Source organism: Oncorhynchus clarkii, chromosome 4, assembly GCF_045791955.1.
Source record: "Oncorhynchus clarkii lewisi isolate Uvic-CL-2024 chromosome 4, UVic_Ocla_1.0, whole genome shotgun sequence".
Lineage (NCBI taxonomy): Eukaryota > Metazoa > Chordata > Actinopteri > Salmoniformes > Salmonidae > Oncorhynchus > Oncorhynchus clarkii.
The window spans coordinates 3,492,681-3,515,899 of NC_092150.1; the positions used below are offsets into that span (position 1 = coordinate 3,492,681).

At 46.5% G+C, this 23,219-nt stretch overlaps 1 protein-coding gene across 1 annotated transcript in view; it reads left to right on the forward strand.

The window, feature by feature from the left end:
• LOC139406299 (TLE family member 3, transcriptional corepressor a) overlaps positions 1–23,219 on the forward strand; it is a 105,061-nt gene that overhangs the window by 28,183 nt on the left and 53,659 nt on the right. Inside the window, exons 5-7 of the mRNA XM_071148763.1 lie at positions 10,757–10,819; positions 11,512–11,616; positions 21,203–21,466. Of these exons, the coding sequence (XP_071004864.1) occupies positions 10,757–10,819; positions 11,512–11,616; positions 21,203–21,466 (432 nt within the window). The remainder of the gene's footprint in view (positions 1–10,756; positions 10,820–11,511; positions 11,617–21,202; positions 21,467–23,219) is intronic.

Below are 23,219 nucleotides of genomic sequence, written 5' to 3' on the forward strand. Positions count from 1 at the left end.
CTAGAGCCTTAGATAAGCCGTTTACCCTGACTCAGACGAGATCCTTAGATAAGCCCTTTACCCTGACTCAGACTAGAGCCTTAGATAAGCTGTTTACTCAGACTAGAGCCTTAGATAAGCCGTTTACCCTGACTCAGACTAGAGCCTTAGATAAGCCGTTTACCCTGACTCAGACTAGAGCCTTAGATAAGCCGTTTACCCTGACTCAGACTAGAGCCTTAGATAAGCCGTTTACCCTGACTCAGACGAGAGCCTTAGATAAGCAGTTTACTCAGACTAGAGCCTTAGATAAGCAGTTTACTCAGACTAGAGCCTTAGATAAGCCGTTTACGCTGACTCAGACGAGCGCCTTAGATAAGCTGTTTACTCAGACTAGAGCCTTAGATAAGCAGTTTACTCAGAATAGAGCCTTATATAAGCCGTTTACCCTGACTCAGACTAGAGCCTTAGATAAGCCCTTTACACTGACTCAGACTAGAGCCTTAGATAAGCCGTTTACTCAGACTAGAGCCTTAGATAAGCAGTTTACTCAGACTAGAGCCTTAGATAAGCCGTTTACCCTGACTCAGACGAGAGCCTTAGATAAGCAGTTTACTCAGACTAGAGCCTTATATAAGCCGTTTACCCTGACTCAGACTAGAGCCTTAGATAAGCTGTTTACTCAGACTAGAGCCTTAGATAAGCCCTTTACCCTGACTCAGACTAGAGCCTTAGATAAGCCGTTTACTCAGACTAGAGCCTTAGATAAGCCGTTTACCCTGACTCAGACTAGAGCCTTAGATAAGCCGTTTACCCTGACTCAGACTAGAGCCTTAGATAAGCCGTTTACCCTGACTCAGACTAGAGCCTTAGATAAGCCGTTTACCCTGACTCAGACTAGAGCCTTAGATAAGCCGTTTACTCAGACTAGAGCCTTAGATAAGCTGTTTACCCTGACTCAGACTAGAGCCTTAGATAAGCTGTTTACCCTGACTCAGACTAGAGCCTTAGATAAGCCGTTTACTCAGACTAGAGCCTTAGATAAGCCCTTTACCCTGACTCAGACTAGAGCCTGAGATAAGCCGTTTACTCAGACTAGAGCCTTAGATAAGCCGTTTTAGAGCCTGTTCATCCTTTTGTAAGCATCGTAGCCAGAAGGTTGTTGATTCGCAGCCCGCCGCGGACAAACGGTAGCAGTGACTCAGACTAGAGCCTTTAGATAGCCTTAGATAAGCCGTTTACTCAGACTAGAGCCTTAGATAAGCCGTTTACCCTGACTCAGACTAGAGCCTTAGATAAGCCGTTTACCCTGACTCAGACTAGAGCCTTTAGATAAGCAGTTTACTCAGACTAGAGCCTTAGATAAGCCGTTTACTCAGACTAGAGCCTTAGATAAGCCGTTTACCCTGACTCAGACTAGAGCCTTAGATAAGCCGTTTACCCTGACTCAGACGAGAGCCTTAGATAAGCTGTTTACTCAGACTAGAGCCTTAGATAAGCAGTTTACTCAGACTAGAGCCTTATATAAGCCGTTTACCCTGACTCAGACTAGAGCCTTAGATAATCCGCTTACCCTGACTCAGACTAGAGCCTTAGATAAGCCGTTTACTCAGACGAGAGCCTTAGATAAGCTGTTTACTCAGACTAGAGCCTTAGATAAGCCGTTTACTCAGACGAGAGCCTTAGATAAGCTGTTTACTCAGACTAGAGCCTTAGATAAGCCGTTTACCCTGACTCAGACGAGAGCCTTAGATAAGCCGTTTACCCTGACTCAGACTAGAGCCTTAGATAAGCCGTTTACTCAGACTAGAGCCTTAGATAAGCCGTTTACTCAGACTAGAGCCTTAGATAAGCCGTTTACCCTGACTCAGACTAGAGCCTTAGATAAGCTGTTTACCCTGACTCAGACTAGAGCCTTAGATAAGCAGTTTACCCTGACTCAGACTAGAGCCTTAGATAAGCCGTTTACCCTGACTCAGACGAGATCCTTAGATAAGCCGTTTACCCTGACTCAGACGAGAGCCTTAGATAAGCAGTTTACTCAGACTAGAGCCTTAGATAAGCAGTTTACTCAGACTAGAGCCTTAGATAAGCCGTTTACGCTGACTCAGACGAGAGCCCTAATTAGATAAGCTGTTTACTCAGACTAGAGCCTTAGATAAGCAGTTTACTCAGAATAGAGCCTTATATAAGCCGTTTACCCTGACTCAGACTAGAGCCTTAGATAAGCCCTTTACACTGACTCAGACTAGAGCCTTAGATAAGCAGTTTACTCAGACTAGAGCCTTAGATAAGCAGTTTACTCAGACTAGAGCCTTAGATAAGCCGTTTACCCTGACTCAGACGAGAGCCTTAGATAAGCAGTTTACTCAGACTAGAGCCTTATATAAGCCGTTTACCCTGACTCAGACTAGAGCCTTAGATAAGCCGTTTACTCAGACTAGAGCCTTAGATAAGCCGTTTACTCAGACTACAGCCTTAGATAAGCAGTTTACTCAGACTAGAGCCTTAGATAAGCCGTTTACCCTGACTCAGACTAGAGCCTTAGATAAGCAGTTTACCCTGACTCAGACTAGAGCCTTAGATAAGCCGTTTACCCTGACTCAGACGAGATCCTTAGATAAGCCGTTTACCCTGACTCAGACGAGATCCTTAGATAAGCCGTTTACCCTGACTCAGACTAGAGCCTTAGATAAGCCGTTTACCCTGACTCAGACTAGAGCCTTAGATAAGCAGTTTACCCTGACTCAGACTAGAGCCTTAGATAAGCCGTTTACCCTGACTCAGACGAGATCCTTAGATAAGCCGTTTACCCTGACTCAGACGAGATCCTTAGATAAGCCGTTTACCCTGACTCAGACTAGAGCCTTAGATAAGCCGTTTACCCTGACTCAGACTAGAGCCTTAGATAAGCCGTTTACCCTGACTCAGACTAGAGCCTTAGATAAGCCGTTTACCCTGACTCAGACTAGAGCCTTAGATAAGCAGTTTACCCTGACTCAGACTAGAGCCTTAGATAAGCCGTTTACCCTGACTCAGACTAGAGCCTTAGATAAGCCGTTTACCCTGACTCAGACTAGAGCCTTAGATAAGCCGTTTACCCTGACTCAGACTAGAGCCTTAGATAAGCAGTTTACTCAGACTAGAGCCTTAGATAAGCTGTTTACTCAGACTAGAGCCTTAGATAAGCAGTTTACTCAGAATAGAGCCTTATATAAGCCGTTTACCCTGACTCAGACTAGAGCCTTAGATAAGCCCTTTACACTGACTCAGACTAGAGCCTTAGATAAGCCGTTTACTCAGACTAGAGCCTTAGATAAGCAGTTTACTCAGACTAGAGCCTTAGATAAGCCGTTTACCCTGACTCAGACGAGAGCCTTAGATAAGCAGTTTACTCAGACTAGAGCCTTATATAAGCCGTTTACCCTGACTCAGACTAGAGCCTTAGATAAGCTGTTTACTCAGACTAGAGCCTTAGATAAGCCCTTTACCCTGACTCAGACTAGAGCCTTAGATAAGCCGTTTACTCAGACTCAGACTAGAGCCTTAGATAAGCCGTTTACCCTGACTCAGACTAGAGCCTTAGATAAGCCATTTACCCTGACTCAGACTAGAGCCTTAGATAAGCCGTTTACCCTGACTCAGACTAGAGCCTTAGATAAGCCGTTTACTCAGACTAGAGCCTTAGATAAGCTGTTTACCCTGACTCAGACTAGAGCCTTAGATAAGCTGTTTACCCTGACTCAGACTAGAGCCTTTAGATAAGCAGTTTACTCAGACTAGAGCCTTAGATAAGCCGTTTACTCAGACTAGAGCCTTAGATAAGCCCTTTACCCTGACTCAGACTAGAGCCTGAGATAAGCAGTTTACTCAGACTAGAGCCTTAGATAAGCCGTTTACCCTGACTCAGACGAGAGCCTTAGATAAGCAGTTTACTCAGACTAGAGCCTTATATAAGCCGTTTACCCTGACTCAGACTAGAGCCTTAGATAAGCTGTTTACTCAGACTAGAGCCTTAGATAAGCCCTTTACCCTGACTCAGACTAGAGCCTTAGATAAGCCGTTTACTCAGACTCAGACTAGAGCCTTAGATAAGCCGTTTACCCTGACTCAGACTAGAGCCTTAGATAAGCCATTTACCCTGACTCAGACTAGAGCCTTAGATAAGCCGTTTACCCTGACTCAGACTAGAGCCTTAGATAAGCCGTTTACTCAGACTAGAGCCTTAGATAAGCTGTTTACCCTGACTCAGACTAGAGCCTTAGATAAGCTGTTTACCCTGACTCAGACTAGAGCCTTTAGATAAGCAGTTTACTCAGACTAGAGCCTTAGATAAGCCGTTTACTCAGACTAGAGCCTTAGATAAGCCCTTTACCCTGACTCAGACTAGAGCCTGAGATAAGCCGTTTACTCAGACTAGAGCCTTAGATAAGCCGTTTTAGAGCCTGTTCATCCTTTTGTAAGCATCGTAGCCAGAAGGTTGTTGATTCGCAGCCCGCCGCGGACAAACGGTAGCAGTGAAGAGGTCTCCATTGTTGGGTTCACGCAGGGATTTTTATTACACATTATTTCATTTTAAAAAAACCTTTTTATAAAACAGATTTCATGCAGTGCTGCGTCATTTCCATATGACTGGGGACGGGCAGAATGTTTTTTTTAATACTAAAACAGAGCGTGACGATGACGATTTCTACACAGGCTGTCGTTACAAAATGAGTGTCAACTTTTGAACAGTGCCCGAAGTTGACTGTAAACTGTAAACACGGAGGACAACAGAACCAGCTGAAGTATCTCGTCATCATTGAATTAGAGAAAAAGCCATTTTGTTTTCAAATCCAAAGTCAAATGAAATTGGATTGGTCACATACACAATGGTTAGCAGATGTTAATGCGAGTGTAGCGAAATGCTCGTGCTTCTAGTTCCCGACAGTGCAGTAATAACCAACGAGTAATCTAACAATTCCAGAACAATTACCTAATACACACTAATCTAAAGGGGTGAATGAGAATATGTACATATAAATATATGGATGAGCGATGGCCGAGCGGCATAGACAAGGTGCAGTAGATGGTATTGAGTACAGTATATACATATGAGATGAGTAATGTAGGGTGTGAACACATTATAGTAAGTGGCATTGTTTAAAGTGACTAGTGATCCATGTATTAAAGTGGCCAATGATTTGAGTCTGTATGTTGGCAGCAGCCTCTCTGAGTTAGTGATGGCTGTTTAACAGTCTGATGGCCTTGAGATAGAAGCTGTTTTTCAGTCTCTCGGTCCCAGCTTTGATGCACCTGTACTGACCTCGCCTTCTGGATGGTAGTGGGGTGAACAGGCTGTGGCTCGGGTGGTTGTTGTCCTTGATGATCTTTATGGCCTTCCTGTGACATCGCGTGGTGTAGGTGTCCTGGAAGGCAGGTAGTTTGCCTCCGGTGATGAGTTGGGCTGACTGCACCACCCTCTGGAGAGCTATCTATAGTTATCTATACTGCAGTTGCAGTATCAGGTGACAGGATGCTCTCAATTGTGCATCTGTAAAACTTTGTGAGGGTTTTAGGTGACAAGCAACATTTCTTCAGCATCCTGAGGTTGAAGAGGCGCTATTGCGCCTTCTTCTCCATGCTGTCTGTGTGGGTGGACCAATTCAGTTTGTCTGTGATGTGTACGCCGAGGAACTTAAAACTTTCCACCTTCTCCACCACTGTCCCATCGATGTGGATGGGGGGGGGGGGGTGCTCCCTCTGCTGTTTCCTGAAGTCCACGATCATCTCCTTTGTTTTGTTGACATTGAGTGAGAGGTTGTTTTCCTGACACCACACTCCGAGTGCCCTCACCTCCTCCCTGTAAGCTGTCTCGTCGTTGTTGGTAATAAATCCCACTACTGTTGTGTCATCTGCAAACTTGATGATTGAGTTAGAGGCGTGCATGGTCACGCAGTCATGGGTGAACAGGGAGTACAGGAGGGGACTGAGCATGCACCCCTGAGGGGCCCCAGTGTTGAGGATCAGCGTGGCAGATGTGTTGTTACCTACCCTTACCACCAGGGGGCGGCCAATCAGGAAGTCCAGGATCCAGACACACACACACAGACAGTACCGGACAAATGTTTGGACAAACCTACTTATTCAAGGGTTTATCTCTATTTTTTTACTATTTTCTACATTGTAGAATCAACAGTGAAGACGTCAAAACTATGAAATAACAAATACGGAATCATGTAGTAACCAACAAAAAGTGTACGATGGAAGATGTGTTAACATTGTCAAGGAAAGTGAAGTAGAGAATAGAACAAAAGTGAAATAAACCATAAATATTTACAGAAGGCCTTTCAAATGTCACATTATAAAATAAATAAGCATAAATATGGGTTGTATTTACAATGGTGTGTGTTCTTCACTGGTTGACCTTTTCTCGTGGCAACGGGTCACAAATCTTGCTGCTGTGATGACACACTGTGGAATTTCACCCAGTAGATATGGGAGTTTTTCAAAATGGGGTTTGTTTTTGAATTCTTTGTGGATCTTGTGTAATCTGAGGGAAATATGTCTCTCTAATATGGTCATACTTTGGGCAGGAGGTTAGGAAGTGCAGCTCAGTTTCCACCTCATTTTGTGGGCAGTGTGCACATAGCCTGTCTTCTCTTGAGAGCCAGGTCTGCTTACGGCGGCCTTTCTCAATAGCAAGGCTATGCTCACTGAGTCTGTACATAGTCAAAGCTTTCCTTAAGTTTGGGTCAGGTGAAATACCTCAGTGTGTCATCACAGCAGCAAGACTGTGTACTCTCTGTTTAGGGCCAAATAGCCTTCTCCCTCTCTATCTCTCTCTTTCTTTTCGGTTTATTAAATACCCAATTGACCATTTCGTTATTTTTTTGTGAACCTAACGTGCTTATTCTCTAGAGAGAATTCAAGTCAATAACTATGTGGGACGCTGGGCCGAAGGGAGTTGTAGTTTTCATTTTTTAGCAGATATTCACGGTAGTTCATGGCAGAAACGTGGTAATTAACTACAATGACCATAATCCATTTTTCTTCTGGCTTTGAGACGTTTCACTTGCCGAAATCTGTCCAAAATAAGCCCAACAAGTTTCTATGTTCTTAAGTTTGTCTCTTGACTTCCTGAAGACAGTACAGTATGAGGAGAACAGAGATAATATTGTCTGGCTGACTGACTGACTAGATAAATATGATGACTGAAGACAGTACAGTATGAGGAGAACAGAGATAATATTGTCTGACTGACTAGATACATATGATGACTGAACACAGTACAGTATGAGGAGAACAGAGATAATATTGTCTGGTTGACTGACTGACTGCTACTGTCTGAACAGAGATAATATTGTCTGGTTGACTAGATAAATATGATGACTGAAGACAGTACAGTATGAGGAGAACAGAGATAATATTGTCTGGCTGACTAGATACATATGATGACTGAACACAGTACAGTATGAGGAGAACAGAGATAATATTGTCTGGTTGACTGACTGACTGCTACTGTCTGAACAGAGATAATATTGTCTGGTTGACTGACTGACTGCTACTGTCTGAACAGAGATAATATTGTCTGGCTGACTGACTGACTGCTACTGTCTGAACAGAGATAATATTGTCTGGTTGACTGCTACTGTCTGAACAGAGATAATATTGTCTGGCTGACTGCTACTGTCTGAACAGAGATAATATTGTCTGGTTGACTGACTGACTGCTACTGTCTGAACAGAGATAATATTGTCTGGTTGACTGACTGACTGCTACTGTCTGAACAGAGATAATATTGTCTGGCTGACTGACTGACTGCTACTGTCTGAACAGAGATAATATTGTCTGGTTGACTGCTACTGTCTGAACAGAGATAATATTGTCTGACTGACTGACTGCTACTGTCTGAACAGAGATAATATTGTCTGGCTGACTGACTGACTGCTACTGTCTGAACAGAGATAATATTGTCTGGCTGACTGACTGACTGCTACTGTCTGAACAGAGATAATATTGTCTGACTGACTGACTGCTACTGTCTGAACAGAGATAATATTGTCTGGCTGACTGACTGACTGACTGCTACTGTCTGAACAGAGATAATATTGTCTGTCTGACTGACTGACTGCTACTGTCTGAACAGAGATAATATTGTCTGGCTGACTGACTGACTGCTACTGTCTGAACAGAGATAATATTGTCTGGTTGACTGACTGACTGCTACTGTCTGAACAGAGATAATATTGTCTGGTTGACTGACTGACTGCTACTGTCTGAACAGAGATAATATTGTCTGGCTGACTGACTGACTGCTACTGTCTGAACAGAGATAATATTGTCTGGTTGACTGCTACTGTCTGAACAGAGATAATATTGTCTGGTTGACTGCTACTGTCTGAACAGAGATAATATTGTCTGGTTGACTGCTACTGTCTGAACAGAGATAATATTGTCTGGTTGACTGCTACTGTCTGAACAGAGATAATATTGTCTGGTTGACTGCTACTGTCTGAACAGAGATAATATTGTCTGGTTGACTGCTACTGTCTGAACAGAGATAATATTGTCTGGTTGACTGACTGACTGCTACTGTCTGAACAGAGATAATATTGTCTGTCTGACTGACTGACTGCTACTGTCTGAACAGAGATAATATTGTCTGGTTGACTGACTGACTGCTACTGTCTGAACAGAGATAATATTGTCTGGCTGACTGACTGACTGACTGCTACTGTCTGAACAGAGATAATATTGTCTGGCTGACTGACTGACTGCTACTGTCTGAACAGAGATAATATTGTCTGGTTGACTGCTACTGTCTGAACAGAGATAATATTGTCTGGCTGACTGACTGACTGCTACTGTCTGAACAGAGATAATATTGTCTGGCTGACTGACTGACTGCTGCTACTGTCTGAACAGAGATAATATTGTCTGACTGACTGCTACTGTCTGAACAGAGATAATATTGTCTGACTGACTGCTACTGTCTGAACAGAGATAAGATGATCACTTTTTAAAGGAATGAAAATTAATAAAGTCATCAAATAAAAATCTGAAAATAAAATAAGTGATATTGTAATATTTCGTAGTAATTTCCTGTTGTTCTAGTGATGTCTACCCAGTGTAGACTCGACAGAGACGATGGAATACAGTCAATTGAATGTTCACCATTTTTAGGCTTTTTGGGGATTTTTTACATGAAAAAAAACCCCCTCCAAAAATCAATGTAACCTCATTCTTTCATAATATATTTTCCTTCCGTTGTAGAATGTCTGCTGTAACCCGCAGGCTAATGTAGGCCTATCCGGTGAGATATTAGATACACACACCGTCTGCCTCCTCAGCCTGTTGTTAATGTGCACCCAGAGACCCAATCCCAGTCCTAGTAGTTAGCCATGTGAATGTACCTGTATTGATCCAATCAGAGCAGGGCCGGAGGGCTCTAAATGGATCACTGGATCATTACAATGATTTAGTCCCAGACAGACAGGCCTGAGGCTGGGGGGAGAGGTCATAATGGTCCTTAGTCCCAGACAGACAGGCCTGAGGCTGGGGGGAGAGGCCATGAAGGCTTTAGGCAATGGCCCTTAGTCCCAGACAGACAGGCCTGAGGCTGGGGGGAGAGGCCATGAAGGCTTTAGGCAATGGCCCTTAGTCCCAGACAGACAGGCCTGAGGCTGGGGGGAGAGGCCATAATGGCTTTAGGCAATGATTCAGTCCCAGACAGACAGGTCTGAGGCTGGGGGGGGGAGAGACCATGAAGGCTTTAGGCAATGATTTAGTCCCAGACAGACAGGCCTGAGGCTGGGGGGTAGAGGCCATAATGGCCCTTAGTCCCAGACAGAGAGGCCCGAGGCTGGGGGGGAGAGGCCATAAAGGCTTTAGGCAATGATTTAGTCCCAGACAGACAGGCCCGAGGCCACACTAAAACACTGTGCATGTTTGAGATACTAGACTATAAATGTAAGTAGTGTGGTTAGTCAGTTAACAGACAGTTGACAAGGTAGATGAAACAGTCAGGATAAGAGGAAGGAGTTCAGCCACTTGGAGTGAAAGAGGCACACATCACCTGCCTCCTCGTTTTCCCTACAGTGGAGAGGAGTGGAGTGGAGTGGAGTGGAGTGGAGTGGAGAGGACTCACTCATCATTTAGTCAGTCAGTCCAGCTGTTCTCACTGCTCCTCCATCCACCCTCCCTCTCTCTCCCTCTCTCTCCCCTCTCTCTCCCCTCTCGCTCTCCCCTCTCCCCCTCTCGCTCTCCCCTCTCCCCCTCTCGCTCTCCCCCTCTCTCTCTCCCCTCCTCTCTCTCTCTCTCTCCCCTCTCTCTCTCTCCCCTCCTCTCTCTCTCTCTCTCCCCTCTCTCTCTCTCCCCTCCTCTCTCTCTCCCCTCTCTCTCTCTCCCCTCCTCTCTCTCTCTCTCCCCTCTCTCTCTCTCCCCTCCTCTCTCTCTCCCCTCCCCTCTCTCTCTCTCTCTCTCTCCCTCTCCCACCCCTCTCTCTCTCTCCCTCCCCTCTCTCTCTCTCTCTCTCTCTCTCTCCCCCCCCCTCTCTCTCTCGCCCCCCCCCCCCTCTTTCTGTGTGTAATGTTTTAAATATCTCTCATGTCAATATCATGCAGTTTAGAGAGGATGTTGAGTCGAGCACTACCGCCCGCAGCAGTAATTGTCCGTAAGCGCTGTAAACATCAGCGTACCGACACAGGCTACAAACGAAGTCATTCTACTACCTATGTACTTTTACAGCTTTCTAAATTGGAATTTCGTCCTCTTTGTGTGTTTTTTTTTTTCCCAGACCGAGATCGGCAAGCGGCTCAACGCGATTCTAGCTCAAATTATGCCTTTCCTGTCACAAGAGGTGAGTGTGTTTTTGGGGGTGTTTCTCGTGTCACACTGTGGAGTGTCTGAAGTTAGAGGTGACCACGTTGAGCTGGTCATTGTGCATATTTAGTCAGGATGGCACTGTCGTACTGACTGAACAAGGTTAGATGCTTTTGCATGATTGCGTATGGCACTCGTCTCTAATTCAAGTTTATCCACTCGTGTGAATAAAATGGTCTTGTTTTTAAATTCTGTTTTTTTTTTTTTATTGTTCAAAACACAATCTATCTTTGTCATCTAGAATGTGATTGTAAAGTGTGTTGTTGTGATTGTAAAGTGTGTTGTTGTGATTGTAAAGTGTGTTGTTGTGATTGTAAAGTGTGTTGTGATTGTAAAGTGTGTTGTTGTGATTGTAAAGTGTGTTGTTGTGATTGTAAAGTGTGTTGTTGTGATTGCAAAGTGTGTTGTTGTGATTGCAAAGTGTGTTGTTGTGATTGCAAAGTGTGTTGTTGTGATTGTAAAGTGTGTTGTTGTGTGTGGGGAAGATGAGACCCATGATCGGTCTACTCTGTTTGTTGTTTACAACTTTAGGGTTGTAAAATTCTCGAATAGGAGTAAGAATGACATTTTCTGGAAAAAGCAGGGAATTTCACAACCCTAGAGCTGTCTATATAGATGAAGTGTCCTAACCGTTCCCTCTGTTTCTCTCCCCCCCCCCCCCCCCTATAGCACCAACAGCAGGTAGCCCAGGCAGTAGACCGAGCTAAACAGGTCACCATGACTGAGCTCAATGCCACCATCGGGGTACGTGGGCTTCCCAATCTGCCCCTCACCGTGTGTAAACCTTCTTCTTTTAAATTATTATTATTATTATTATTATTATTATTATTATTATTTTAAATCTTCATTTAATAAACACCAGCTAGGCCAGGGACAAATCTGCATTAACGTGACTACTGTACCGACTACCCATTTCTAACAGTCTAGTCTAAAAGTACCTGTGTCCAGTTGCTGGCCTGACAACAGTCTCACCGATTTAGCAGACACAGTGAATTACACATGATCACAGAGTAATATATAATATTAATCACACATTTATTCACGTTAGTTCACGTCTTCCCTTAGTGCCAGGTTTCTGCCTTTCGTCGTGGTGTGATTCGAGATGGTGAAGGTTGTTGGGAGCGTGCGGGTGGTGAGGGAGCGTATGGGTGGTGAGGGAGCATGTGGGTGGTGAGGGAGCGTGAGGGTGGTGAGGGAGCGTGTGGGTGGTGAGGGAGCATATAGGTGGTGAGGGAGAGCGTGTGGGTGGTGAGGGAGAGCGTGTGGGTGGTGAGGGAGAGCGTGTGGGTGGTGAGGGAGAGCGTGTGGGTGGTGAGGGAGAGCGTGTGGGTGGTGAGGGAGAGCGTGTGGGTGGTGAGGGAGCGTGTGGGTGGTGAGGGAGCGTGTGGGAGGGTGTGGGTGGTGAGGGAGCGTGTGGGTGGTGAGGGAGCGTGTGGGTGGTGAGGGTGGTGATGAAGCGTGTGGGTGGTGAGGGAGCGTGTGGGTGGTGATGGAGCGTGTGGGTGGTGAGGGAGCGTGTGGGAGGGTGTGGGTGGTGAGGGAGCGTGTGGGTGGTGAGGGAGCGTGTGGGTGGTGAGGGTGGTGATGAAGCGTGTGGGTGGTGAGGGAGCGTGTGGGTGGTAAGGGAGCGTGTGGGTGGTGAGGGAGCGTGCGGGTGGTGAGGGAGCGTGCGGGTGGTGAGGGAGCGTGCGGGTGGTGAGGGAGCGTGAGGGAGCGGGCGGGTGGTGAGGGAGCGTGTGGGTGGTGAGGGAGCGTGTGGGTGGTGAGGGAGCGTGTGGGTGGTGAGGGAGCGTATAGGTGGTGAAGGAGAGCGTGCGGGTGGTGAGGGAGCGTGCGGGTGGTGAGGGAGCGTGCGGGTGGTGAGGGAGCGTGCGGGTGGTGAGGGAGCATGCGGGTGGTGAGGGAGCGTGCGGGTGGTGAGGGAGCGGGTGGGTGGTGAGGGAGCGTGTGGGTGGTGAGGGAGCGTGTGGGTGGTGAGGGTGGTGAGGGAGCGTGTGGGTGGTGAGGGAGCGTGTGGGTGGTGAGGGAGCGTGCGGGTGGTGAGGGTGGTGAGGGAGCGTGTGGGTGGTGAGGGAGCGTGCGGGTGGTGAGGGAGCGTGCGGGTGGTGAGGGAGCGTGCGGGTGGTGAGGGAGCGTGCGGGTGGTGAGGGAGCGTGCGGGTGGTGAGGGAGAGCGTGTGGGTGGTGAGGGAGCTTGCGGGTGGTGAGGGAGCGTGTGGGTGGTGAGGGAGCGTGTGGGTGTCTGTATTGTTGCTAAACAACCAAACCCGTCTATGGTCATTCACATTTTAAGTGAGTAACAAACCAGTGTCTGTTTTGACCTGAGACTAGTAGCCTGTGCCTTCCTCAGGATGTACCCTCTGAGTACCCCAGCCTCCCTGACCTTTGAGGAAGCTATGAGAATACACATAGTATTCACTTGGACAAGAGTTAATGCTATAGACTATATATCAGGGTTGTTTATCTACAGAATGCCTTTGTTATTATTCTCCAAGACAACAGTATAACTAACGTACCTAGTAGGTCTTAAGTTCTTCTCCCTATAAACAAGTTTAACAAAAAAGACTACAAATGATTTGTATTTCAGTAGAGGCTTGTGAAAGAGATGGGGAGAGAGACAACACACATACTGCCATTATAGTCTTTAAGTATTCAGTGCTTGTAGATGGCTGTAATAAAGGATGTCTATTGGTGGTTCCTGAAGGGTTATTTAACCTGGTTTTAACCTGGTTTTATGTACTGCTAAGTGTTCCTGAAGGGTTAATTAACCTGGTTTTAACCTGGTTTTAACCTGGTTTTATGTACTGCTAAGTGTTCCTGAAGGGTTATTTAACCTGGTTTTAACCTGGTTTTATGTACTGCTAAGTGTTCCTGAAGGGTTAATTAACCTGGTTTTAACCTGGTTTTAACCTGGTTTTAACCTGGTTTTATGTACTGCTAAGTGTTCCTGAAGGGTTATTTAACCTGGTTTTAACCTGGTTTAATGTACTGCTAAGTGTTCCTGAAGGGTTATTTAACCTGGTTTTAACCTGGTTTTAACCTGGTTTTATGTACTGCTAAGTGTTCCTGAAGGGTTAATTAACCTGGTTCTAACCTGGTTTTAAACCTGCTAAGTGTTCCTGAAGGGTTATTTAACCTGGTTTTAACCTGGTTTTAACCTGGTTTTATGTACTGCCAAGGGCTTTTTAACCCACATCCATTACGATCACCCACGGAGCATCGTGATGACTCGTTGTGTGTCTGTGGATCCACCAGACTGGATGTTGAAGAGAGTGAATACTAGTGTGTCGGTGTGTTTCCACTGTTGTTTTCATAGCGTCTCTTTGCCTTGTCTGTGTGCTATTGTAAACGTTAACACCATGCGTGATATGAATTCACCCAGAGAGCGTTATGGTGTTAGTGGACAGCATGACATAATGGTGGGAATTAAGATTCATCTGTTTTTATCGAAAAGGGAATGGAAACACTTTTACTAAGTAAAGCCAAGCAAAGATGTATATTCTATCCACGTCTATAAACGTCAGTGCTACAGAGCCACACCCCTCTCAGTGCTACAGAGCCACGCCCCTCTCAGTGCTACAGAGCCACGCCCCTCTCAGTGCTACAGACCCACGCCCCTCTCAGTGCTACAGAGCCACGCCCCTCTCAGTGCTACAGAGCCACACCCCTCTCAGTGCTACAGAGCCACACCCCTCTCAGTGCTACAGAGCCACGCTCCTCTCAGTGCTACAGAGCCACGCCCCTCTCAGTGCTACAGAGCCACGCCCCTCTCAGTGCTACAGAGCCACGCCCCTCTCAGTGCTACAGAGCCACACCCCTCTCAGTGCTACAGAGCCACACCCCTCTCAGTGCTACAGAGCCACGCTCCTCTCAGTGCTACAGAGCCACGCCCCTCTCAGTGCTACAGAGCCACGCCCCTCTCAGTGCTACAGACCCACGCCCCTCTCAGTGCTACAGAGCCACGCCCCTCTCAGTGCTACAGAGCCACACCCCTCTCAGTGCTACAGAGCCACACCCCTCTCAGTGCTACAGAGCCACGCTCCTCTCAGTGCTACAGAGCCACGCCCCTCTCAGTGCTACAGAGCCACGCCCCTCTCAGTGCTACAGACCTATATCCCCCTCTCAGTGCTACAGACCTATATCCCCCTCTCAGTGCTACAGACCTATATCCCCCTCTCAGTGCTACAGACCTATATCCCCCTCTCAGTGCTACAGACCTATATCCCCCTCTCAGTGCTACAGACCTATATCCCTCTCTCAGTGCTACAGACCTATATCCCTCTCTCAGTGCTACAGAGCCACGCCCCTCTCAGTGCTACAGAGCCACGCCCCTCTCAGTGCTACAGACCTATATCCCCCTCTCAGTGCTACAGACCTATATCCCCCTCTCAGTGCTACAGACCTATATCCCCCTCTCAGTGCTACAGACCTATATCCCCCTCTCAGTGCTACAGACCTATATCCCCCTCTCAGTGCTACAGACCTATATCCCCCTCTCAGTGCTACAGACCTATATCCCCCTCTCAGTGCTACAGAGCCACGCCCCACGTCTGCATGATGATATGTGATTGGTTAAGAGGCAGGAATTAGTTTTTTTCTCTCGAAAGGTCAACAGGAAAATGACGCCCCCTGCCACAGGAAGTCGCCTGTCCTCCACTCAATCTGACAGGTTATGACCACTTTTGGCAGTGCCGTCATTCATGATTTTTAATTTATATATATATATTTTTTTAATGTTGGTAATGATATTTAGGTTTTTAAAGAGTATTTCACAGTTGCAGTGTACCTATGATACAAATTACAGACCTCTACATGCTTTGTAAGTAGGAAAACCTGCAAAATCGGCAGTGTGTCAAATACTTGTTCTCCCCACTGTATATATATATATATTCTCCCCACTGTATATATATATATATTCTCCCCACTGTATATATATATATATTCTCCCCACTGTATATATATATATATTCTCCCCACTGTATATATATATATATTCTCCCCACTGTATGTTACATTTTTTCTCAAATGTTACGATGAAATCCTTTGGAAAATGTTGCTTGTGGATACACTTCTCTTTCATTGATTCCTTTATTTTTTATGTACTGAAGTGTTTTCTGAATATAACTTTTTATTAGGCAATTCTTTGGAGGGGTTGTCACTGATTTACATTTTCAATGTTTGACTTTTATTTTATGAGTTTTAGAAATAGACAAAGAAGAGGATAATGCACTCCCTGTCCATGAGGAGGACAGTGACGGCATGGCCACCTTAGAGGAAGATGCTGAGCTACTGGGAGGCCGCCTTAGAGGAAGATGCTGAGCTACTGGGAGGCCGCCTTAGAGGAAGATGCTGAGCTACTGGGAGGCCGCCTTAGAGGAAGATGCTGAGCTACTGGGAGGCCACGTTAGAGGAAGATGCTGAGCTACTGCATGGCCACGTTAGAGGAAGATGCTGAGCTACTGGGAGGCCGCCTTAGAGGAAGATGCTGAGCTACTGGGAGGCCACGTTAGAGGAAGATGCTGAGCTACTGGGAGGCCGCCTTAGAGGAAGATGCTGAGCTACTGGGAGGCCGCCTTAGAGGAAGATGCTGAGCTACTGGGAGGCCGCCTTAGAGGAAGATGCTGAGCTACTGGGAGGCCACGTTAGAGGAAGATGCTGAGCTACTGGGAGGCCTTCTTAGAGGAAGATGCTGAGCTACTGGGAGGCCTTCTTAGAGGAAGATGCTGAGCTACTGGGAGGCCACCTTAGAGGAAGATGCTGAGCTACTGGGAGGCCACGTTAGAGGAAGATGCTGAGCTACTGGGATGCCTTCTTAGACGAAGATGCTGAGCTACTGGGAGGCCTTCTTAGACGAAGATGCTGAGCTACTGGGAGGCCTACTTAGAGGAAGATGGCCTTGATGCTGAGCTACTGGGAGGCCTTAGAGGAAGATGCTGAACTACTGGGAGGCCTTCTTAGAGGAAGATGCTGAGCTACTGGGAGGCCTTCTTAGAGGAAGATGCTGAGCTACTGGGAGGCCTTCTTAGAGGAAGATGCTGAGCTTCTTGGAGGCCTTCTTAGTGGAAGATGCTGAGCTACTTGGAGGCCACCTTAGAGGAAGATGCTGAGCTACTGGGAGGCCTTCTTAGAGGAAGATGCTGAGCTACTGGGAGGCCTTCTTAGAGGAAGATGCTGAGCTACTGGGAGGCCTACTTAGAGGAAGATGGCCTTGATGCTGAGCTACTGGCAGGCCTTTTTAGAGGAAGATGCTGAGCTACTGGGAGGCCTTCTTAGTGGAAGATGCTGAGCTACTGGGAGGCCTTCTTAGAGGAAGATGCTGAGCTACTGGGAGGCCTTAGAGGAAGATGCTGAGCTACTGGGAGGCTTTCTTAGATGAAGATGCTGAGCTACTGGGAGGCCTTCTTAGACGAAGATGCTGAGCTACTGGGAGGCCTACTTAGAGGAAGATGGCCTTGATGCTGAGCTACTGGGAGGCCTTAGAGGAAGATGCTGAACTACTGGGAGGCCTTCTTAGAGGAAGATGCTGAGCTACTGGGAGGCCTTCTTAGAGGAAGATGCTGAGCTACTGGGAGGCTTTTCTTAGACAAAGATGCTGAGCTACTGGGAGGCTTTTCTTAGAGGAAGATGCTGAGCTACTGGGAGGCCTTCTTAGATGAAGATGCTGAGCTACTGGGAGGCCTTCTTAGAGGAAGATGCTGAGCTACTGGGAGGCTTTTCTTAGACAAAGATGCTGAGCTACTGGGAGGCTTTTCTTAGAGGAAGATGCTGAGCTACTGGGAGGCCTTCTTAGTGGAAGATGCTGAGCTACTGGGAGGCTTTCTTAGAGGAAGATGCTGAGCTACTGGGAGAAGATGAGGATTGAGAGAAGGAGATCAAGGAGCCAGAGGAAGTTAAGGAGCTGCTAACTGAGGCCTCGGGGGGGTTATTCAACTGGAATGTAACTATAAACAATGACCCCCTTCTCCTGCGTGTCCCCCTTCTCCTGCCTGTCCTCCTTCTCCTGCGTGTCCTCCTTCTCCTGCGTGTCCTCCTTCTCCTGGCTGTCCTCCTTCTCCTGCGTGTCCCCTCTTCTCCTGCGTGTCCTCCCTTCTCCTGCGTGTCCTCCCTTCTCCTGCGTGTCCTCCTTCTCCTGCGTGTCCTCCTTCTCCTGCGTGTCCCCCTTCTCCTGCGTGTCCCCCTTCTCCTGCGTGTCCCCCTTCTCCTGCGTGTCCCCACTTCTCCTGCGTGTCCCCACTTCTCCTGCGTCACCTCCTTCTCCTGCGTGTCCTCCTTCTCCTGCGTGTCCCCCCTTCTCCTGCGTGTCCTCCTTCTCCTGCGTGTCCCCCGTTCGTATCCAAGACATCATGCCAGCCTCCCTTTGTTTCAGTCATACCTGGAATGGCCTTCGGGGTGTATCGGACCTGTAAATTGTAATGACTTGTAAAATAATAATAATAAATTATTAGATTATAAATAAATAATGTTTTTCTTTTTGGAATTCCTTTTCTTTACTTTTAGAAGTTTAGAAATTGATTAAAAAGTAAAAACTAATAATAATTGTTATATTATTTGTATTATATTATATTGTGATGAAATTAGTGTTGAATCATGTTACGGTAGCAATTTTAAATATTTACATTTTCAGGTTTGAATAAGACAATGTTTTGCATTAAGATGCTTATTTCAATAAAGTTGTGTGGTTCATATTATATCACTTGTTTATGTCTTTATTTATACGTACGACTAAATGCTATTTGTAATTTATGTTGATGCTTACTGGTCTCCCGAGTGACACAGAGGTCTTAGACACTGCATCTCAGTGCAAGAGGCGTCACTACAGTACCCGGTTCGAATCCAGGCTGTATCACACCCGGCAGTGATTGGGAGTCCCATAGGGGGCGGCGTACAATTGGCCCAGCGTCGTCTGGGGTTTGGCCGGGGTAGACCTGTCATTGTAAATAAGATTTTGTTCTTAACTGACTTGCCTCGTTAAATAAAGGTTATATAAAATAAAAATAACCCCCCAAAATTGGTGCGTATACAGTCATGTGAAAAAGTAAGTACACTCCCTAAAAAAAAATATATATATTTGAGCTACATTTCCACCACATTCATTGATAAAGAGGTAACCCAATTTAACAAATCACACAAAAACCATTAAACTTTGAAAATGTTATGCAATTAAAATATTATTTTTTTTAAATGAATTTTCGTTTCGCGGGAATAAAGTTAGTACGCCTTTTACTTTTAAAATGGCTAAAATTAGCATCGGGTGCAAAATGATTAAAACGTTATTAGAGACATTGGGGAGGATCCAGCCTTCCATAAAGATTATAAACCTTTCTAACTGCCTGTGTATAATGGTTTCTAGCTTCCCTGAACAGCTGCATTTCACGGGGGCTGTTCGACGCTAATGCAGAACGCCATAGGATGTTTTTGTGTTGGTTAAGCACTGAGAGGGGCGTTGCTCTGTAGCACTGAGAGGGGCGTGGCTCTGTAGCACTGAGAGGGGCGTGGCTCTGTAGCACTGAGAGGGGCGTGGCTCTGTAGCACTGAGAGGGGCGTGGCTCTGTAGCACTGAGAGGGGCGTGGCTCTGTAGCACTGAGAGGGGCGTGGCTCTGTAGCACTGAGAGGGGCGTGGCTCTGTAGCACTGAGAGGGGGATATAGGTCTGTAGCACTGAGAGGGGCGTGGCTCTATAGCACTGAGAGGGGGGTGGCTCTGTAGCACTGAGAGGGGGGTGGCTCTGTAGCACTGAGAGGGGTGTGGCTCTGTAGCACTGAGAGGGGTGTGACTCTGTAGCACTGAGAGGGGCGTGGCTCTGTAGCACTGAGAGGGGTGTGACTCTGTAGCACTGAGAGGGGCGTGGCTCTGTAGCACTGAGAGGGGCGTGGCTCTGTAGCACTGAGAGGGGTGTGGCTCTGTAGCACTGAGAGGGGCGTGGCTCTGTAGCACTGAGAGGGGCGTGGCTCTGTAGCACTGAGAGGGGCGTGGCTCTGTAGCACTGAGAGGGGGATATAGGTCTGTAGCACTGAGAGGGGCGTGGCTCTATAGCACTGAGAGGGGGATGGCTCTGTAGCACTGAGAGGGGTGTGACTCTGTAGCACTGAGAGGGGGATATAGGTCTGTAGCACTGAGAGGGGTGTGGCTCTGTAGCACTGAGAGGGGCGTGGCTCTGTAGCACTGAGAGGGGCGTGGCTCTGTAGCACTGAGAGGGGTGTGGCTCTGTAGCACTGAGAGGGGCGTGGCTCTGTAGCACTGAGAGGGGCGTGGCTCTGTAGCACTGAGAGGGGCGTGGCTCTGTAGCACTGAGAGGGGGATATAGGTCTGTAGCACTGAGAGGGGCGTGGCTCTATAGCACTGAGAGGGGGATGGCTCTGTAGCACTGAGAGGGGTGTGACTCTGTAGCACTGAGAGGGGGATGGCTCTGTAGCACTGAGAGGAGTGTGGCTCTGTAGCACTGAGAGGGGCATGGCTCTGTAGCACTGAGAGGGGTGTGGCTCTGTAGCACTGAGAGGGGGGTGGCTCTGTAGCACTGAGAGGGGCGTGGCTCTGTAGCACTGAGAGGGGCGTGGCTCTGTAGCACTGAGAGGGGGATGGCTCTGTAGCACTGAGAGGGGCGTGGCTCTGTAGCACTGAGAGGGGCGTGGCTCTGTAGCACTGAGAGGGGTGTGGCTCTGTAGCACTGAGAGGGGCGTGGCTCTGTAGCACTGAGAGGGGGATATAGCTCTGTTGCTCTCAGATCCAGACGTCTATAGACGTGTTAATGTGTTAATATCTAATCTCTCTATAGCCTGGTTAAACCTCACTTACTGGCTCCATAGCCTGGTATGGAAATAGAATAGCACTGTGATGGACACAGCTCTGTCATCCACTCTTATCCTAGACACCTATAGACCTGTTAACATGTTAATATCTCTCCGTGCTGGTCAAATAGTCCCGGTTTAAGTGATCAGCCTGTGTGTTTTAGTGGCTGGGGTTTCTCAAGTACATTTGGTTAAACATAGTTATGTTTCCCCTGAAGACTGCCGTAGGTAAATTACTATGTTATCGCCGCAACCTAGACCAACAGCCGGCCACAAAGTAAAACAATAATTTTAATAAAGTATGTTTGATCGTGTTCTATGACTGAATGGATGCAATTCGTAACTTGATGAACTTTGCCTCTTTTAACTTGAGTCTAGATCTGTGCAAAAAAAAAATATATATATATATATATATACTACTTTAGTAATGAGTCCTCTGGGGAAACCTACAGCAGTTTGTGTTACAGAGATCCTGAGGCTCTATGGGTTAGTGGTCAGTGTACGGCGTCTCTCTTCTCTTACCCTCCGACCCACTTGTCCTCTTCTTGCTCCGTCTCTGCCCCCTCCCGTCTACAGCAGCAACAGCTCCAGGCTCAGCACCTGTCCCATGCAGCCCACGGTGGTCCTCCCCTCCTGGCCGCCCACCCCTCCGGGCTCCAGCCTCCTGGGATAATCCCAGGGTCTGGGCTGCTGGCCCTCGGAGCTCTGGGGAGCCAGGCTAACCTCCCTGTTAAGGATGAGAAGAATCATCACGACGTGGAACACAGAGGTGATGAAAGGAGGCTTCTAGAAGCCTTACTACTTCTGTATCAGGAGTCTTCTAGAAGCCTTACTACTTCTGTATCAGGAGTCTTCTAGAAGCCTTACTACTTCTGTATCAGGAGTCTTCTAGAAGCCTTACTACTTCTGTATCAGGAGTCTTCTAGAAGCCTTACTACTACTGTATCAGGAGTCTTCTAGAAGCCTTACTACTACTGTATCAGGAGTCTTCTAGAAGCCTTACTACTTCTGTATCAGGAGTCTTCTAGAAGCCTTACTACTTCTGTATCAGGAGTCTTCTAGAAGTCTTACTACTTCTGTATCAGGAGTCTTCTAGAAGCCTTACTACTTCTGTATCAGGAGTCTTCTAGAAGCCTTACTACTTCTGTATCAGGAGTCTTCTAGAAGCCTTACTACTTCTGTATCAGGAGTCTTCTAGAAGCCTTACTACTTCTGTATCAGGAGTCTTCTAGAAGCCTTACTACTTCTGTATCAGGAGTCTTCTAGAAGTCTTACTACTTCTGTATCAGGAGTCTTCTAGAAGCCTTACTACTTCTGTATCAGGAGTCTTCTAGAAGCCTTACTACTTCTGTATCAGGAGTCTTCTAGAAGCCTTACTACTTCTGTATCAGGAGTCTTCTAGAAGCCTTACTACTTCTGTATCAGGAGTCTTCTAGAAGCCTTACTACTTCTGTATCAGGAGTCTTCTAGAAGCCTTACTACTTCTGTATCAGGAGTGATGAAGGTGGATGTGTTTGTGTAAATGGTGTAATGATGTCTCCATGCAGCAGTGTGAAGAATACTAGCCTAAATTACATCATAAAAAGGTGCGGGGTGGAAAAAAAGTGGCCAAAATTGAATTGTTCGTATTTAGGAAGTGGAATTCGCCGTTTTGGGCGGGATATCCGAACGGACGTTAATATTCGATTACTTGGGATAGTATTCATTTTTGTTAAAATTCAAATAAAACAGGTTTTAAATGATCTATGTGACATTACTACATAGCCTACAAGATAGACCAGTCCATTCTGCAGTTTAATTAAACCACCGTTTTAATGACCCCGACACATTAAAAAGACACTCCGGTAGCCCACTCACTTGTCGTCACTGGTCGATCAAAACAGCCAGAGGCTCCATGTGTGTAGCAAGTAAAGTCCGAGATTTCTAATCTATGCAAAATGGAGTTATTATTACATTATTATTATTAATACATTACATTATTTACAGAATGAAGTTGCCTAAGTGATGAGTATTATTTACAGAATGAAGTTGCCTAAGTGAAGAGTATTATTTACATAATGAAGTTGCCTATTTACTCCTCACGAGCTCGTTAAGAGGAAAGCACAGCCTTTATACATTCTCTCTGGGTAATGAGCTGGTACATTCTCAGGCTGTGATTTGGCTAGAACAGCTATTCTGATAAAGGAGTTCTGCCCTGCAGTCAAATCTTGTTTTTGATATGCCAACTGCCTTTGTTTTTCTTTTCATGGCTGGTCATCACTGATTGCCATCTCTCCTGGCCGTGGCCATTTCCTATAAGCAGAGAGTACGGTGAGTTCTGCCAAATTCAATCTCTTTGTTTTTTTGTATTTGTGTACTACAAGATAATGAGTATGCATAGTATTTACTATTTTCCTTGAATCAAACACTGAACAAAAAATATAAACACAAACATGAAACAATTTAAAAAGATTTCACTGAGTTAGAGTTCGTATAAGGAAATCAATTTCACACGACTGGGAATTACAGATATGCATCTGTTGGTCACAGATACCTTTAAAATAAAAAGGTAGGGGTGTGGATGAGAAAACCAGTCAGTATCTGGTGTGGATGA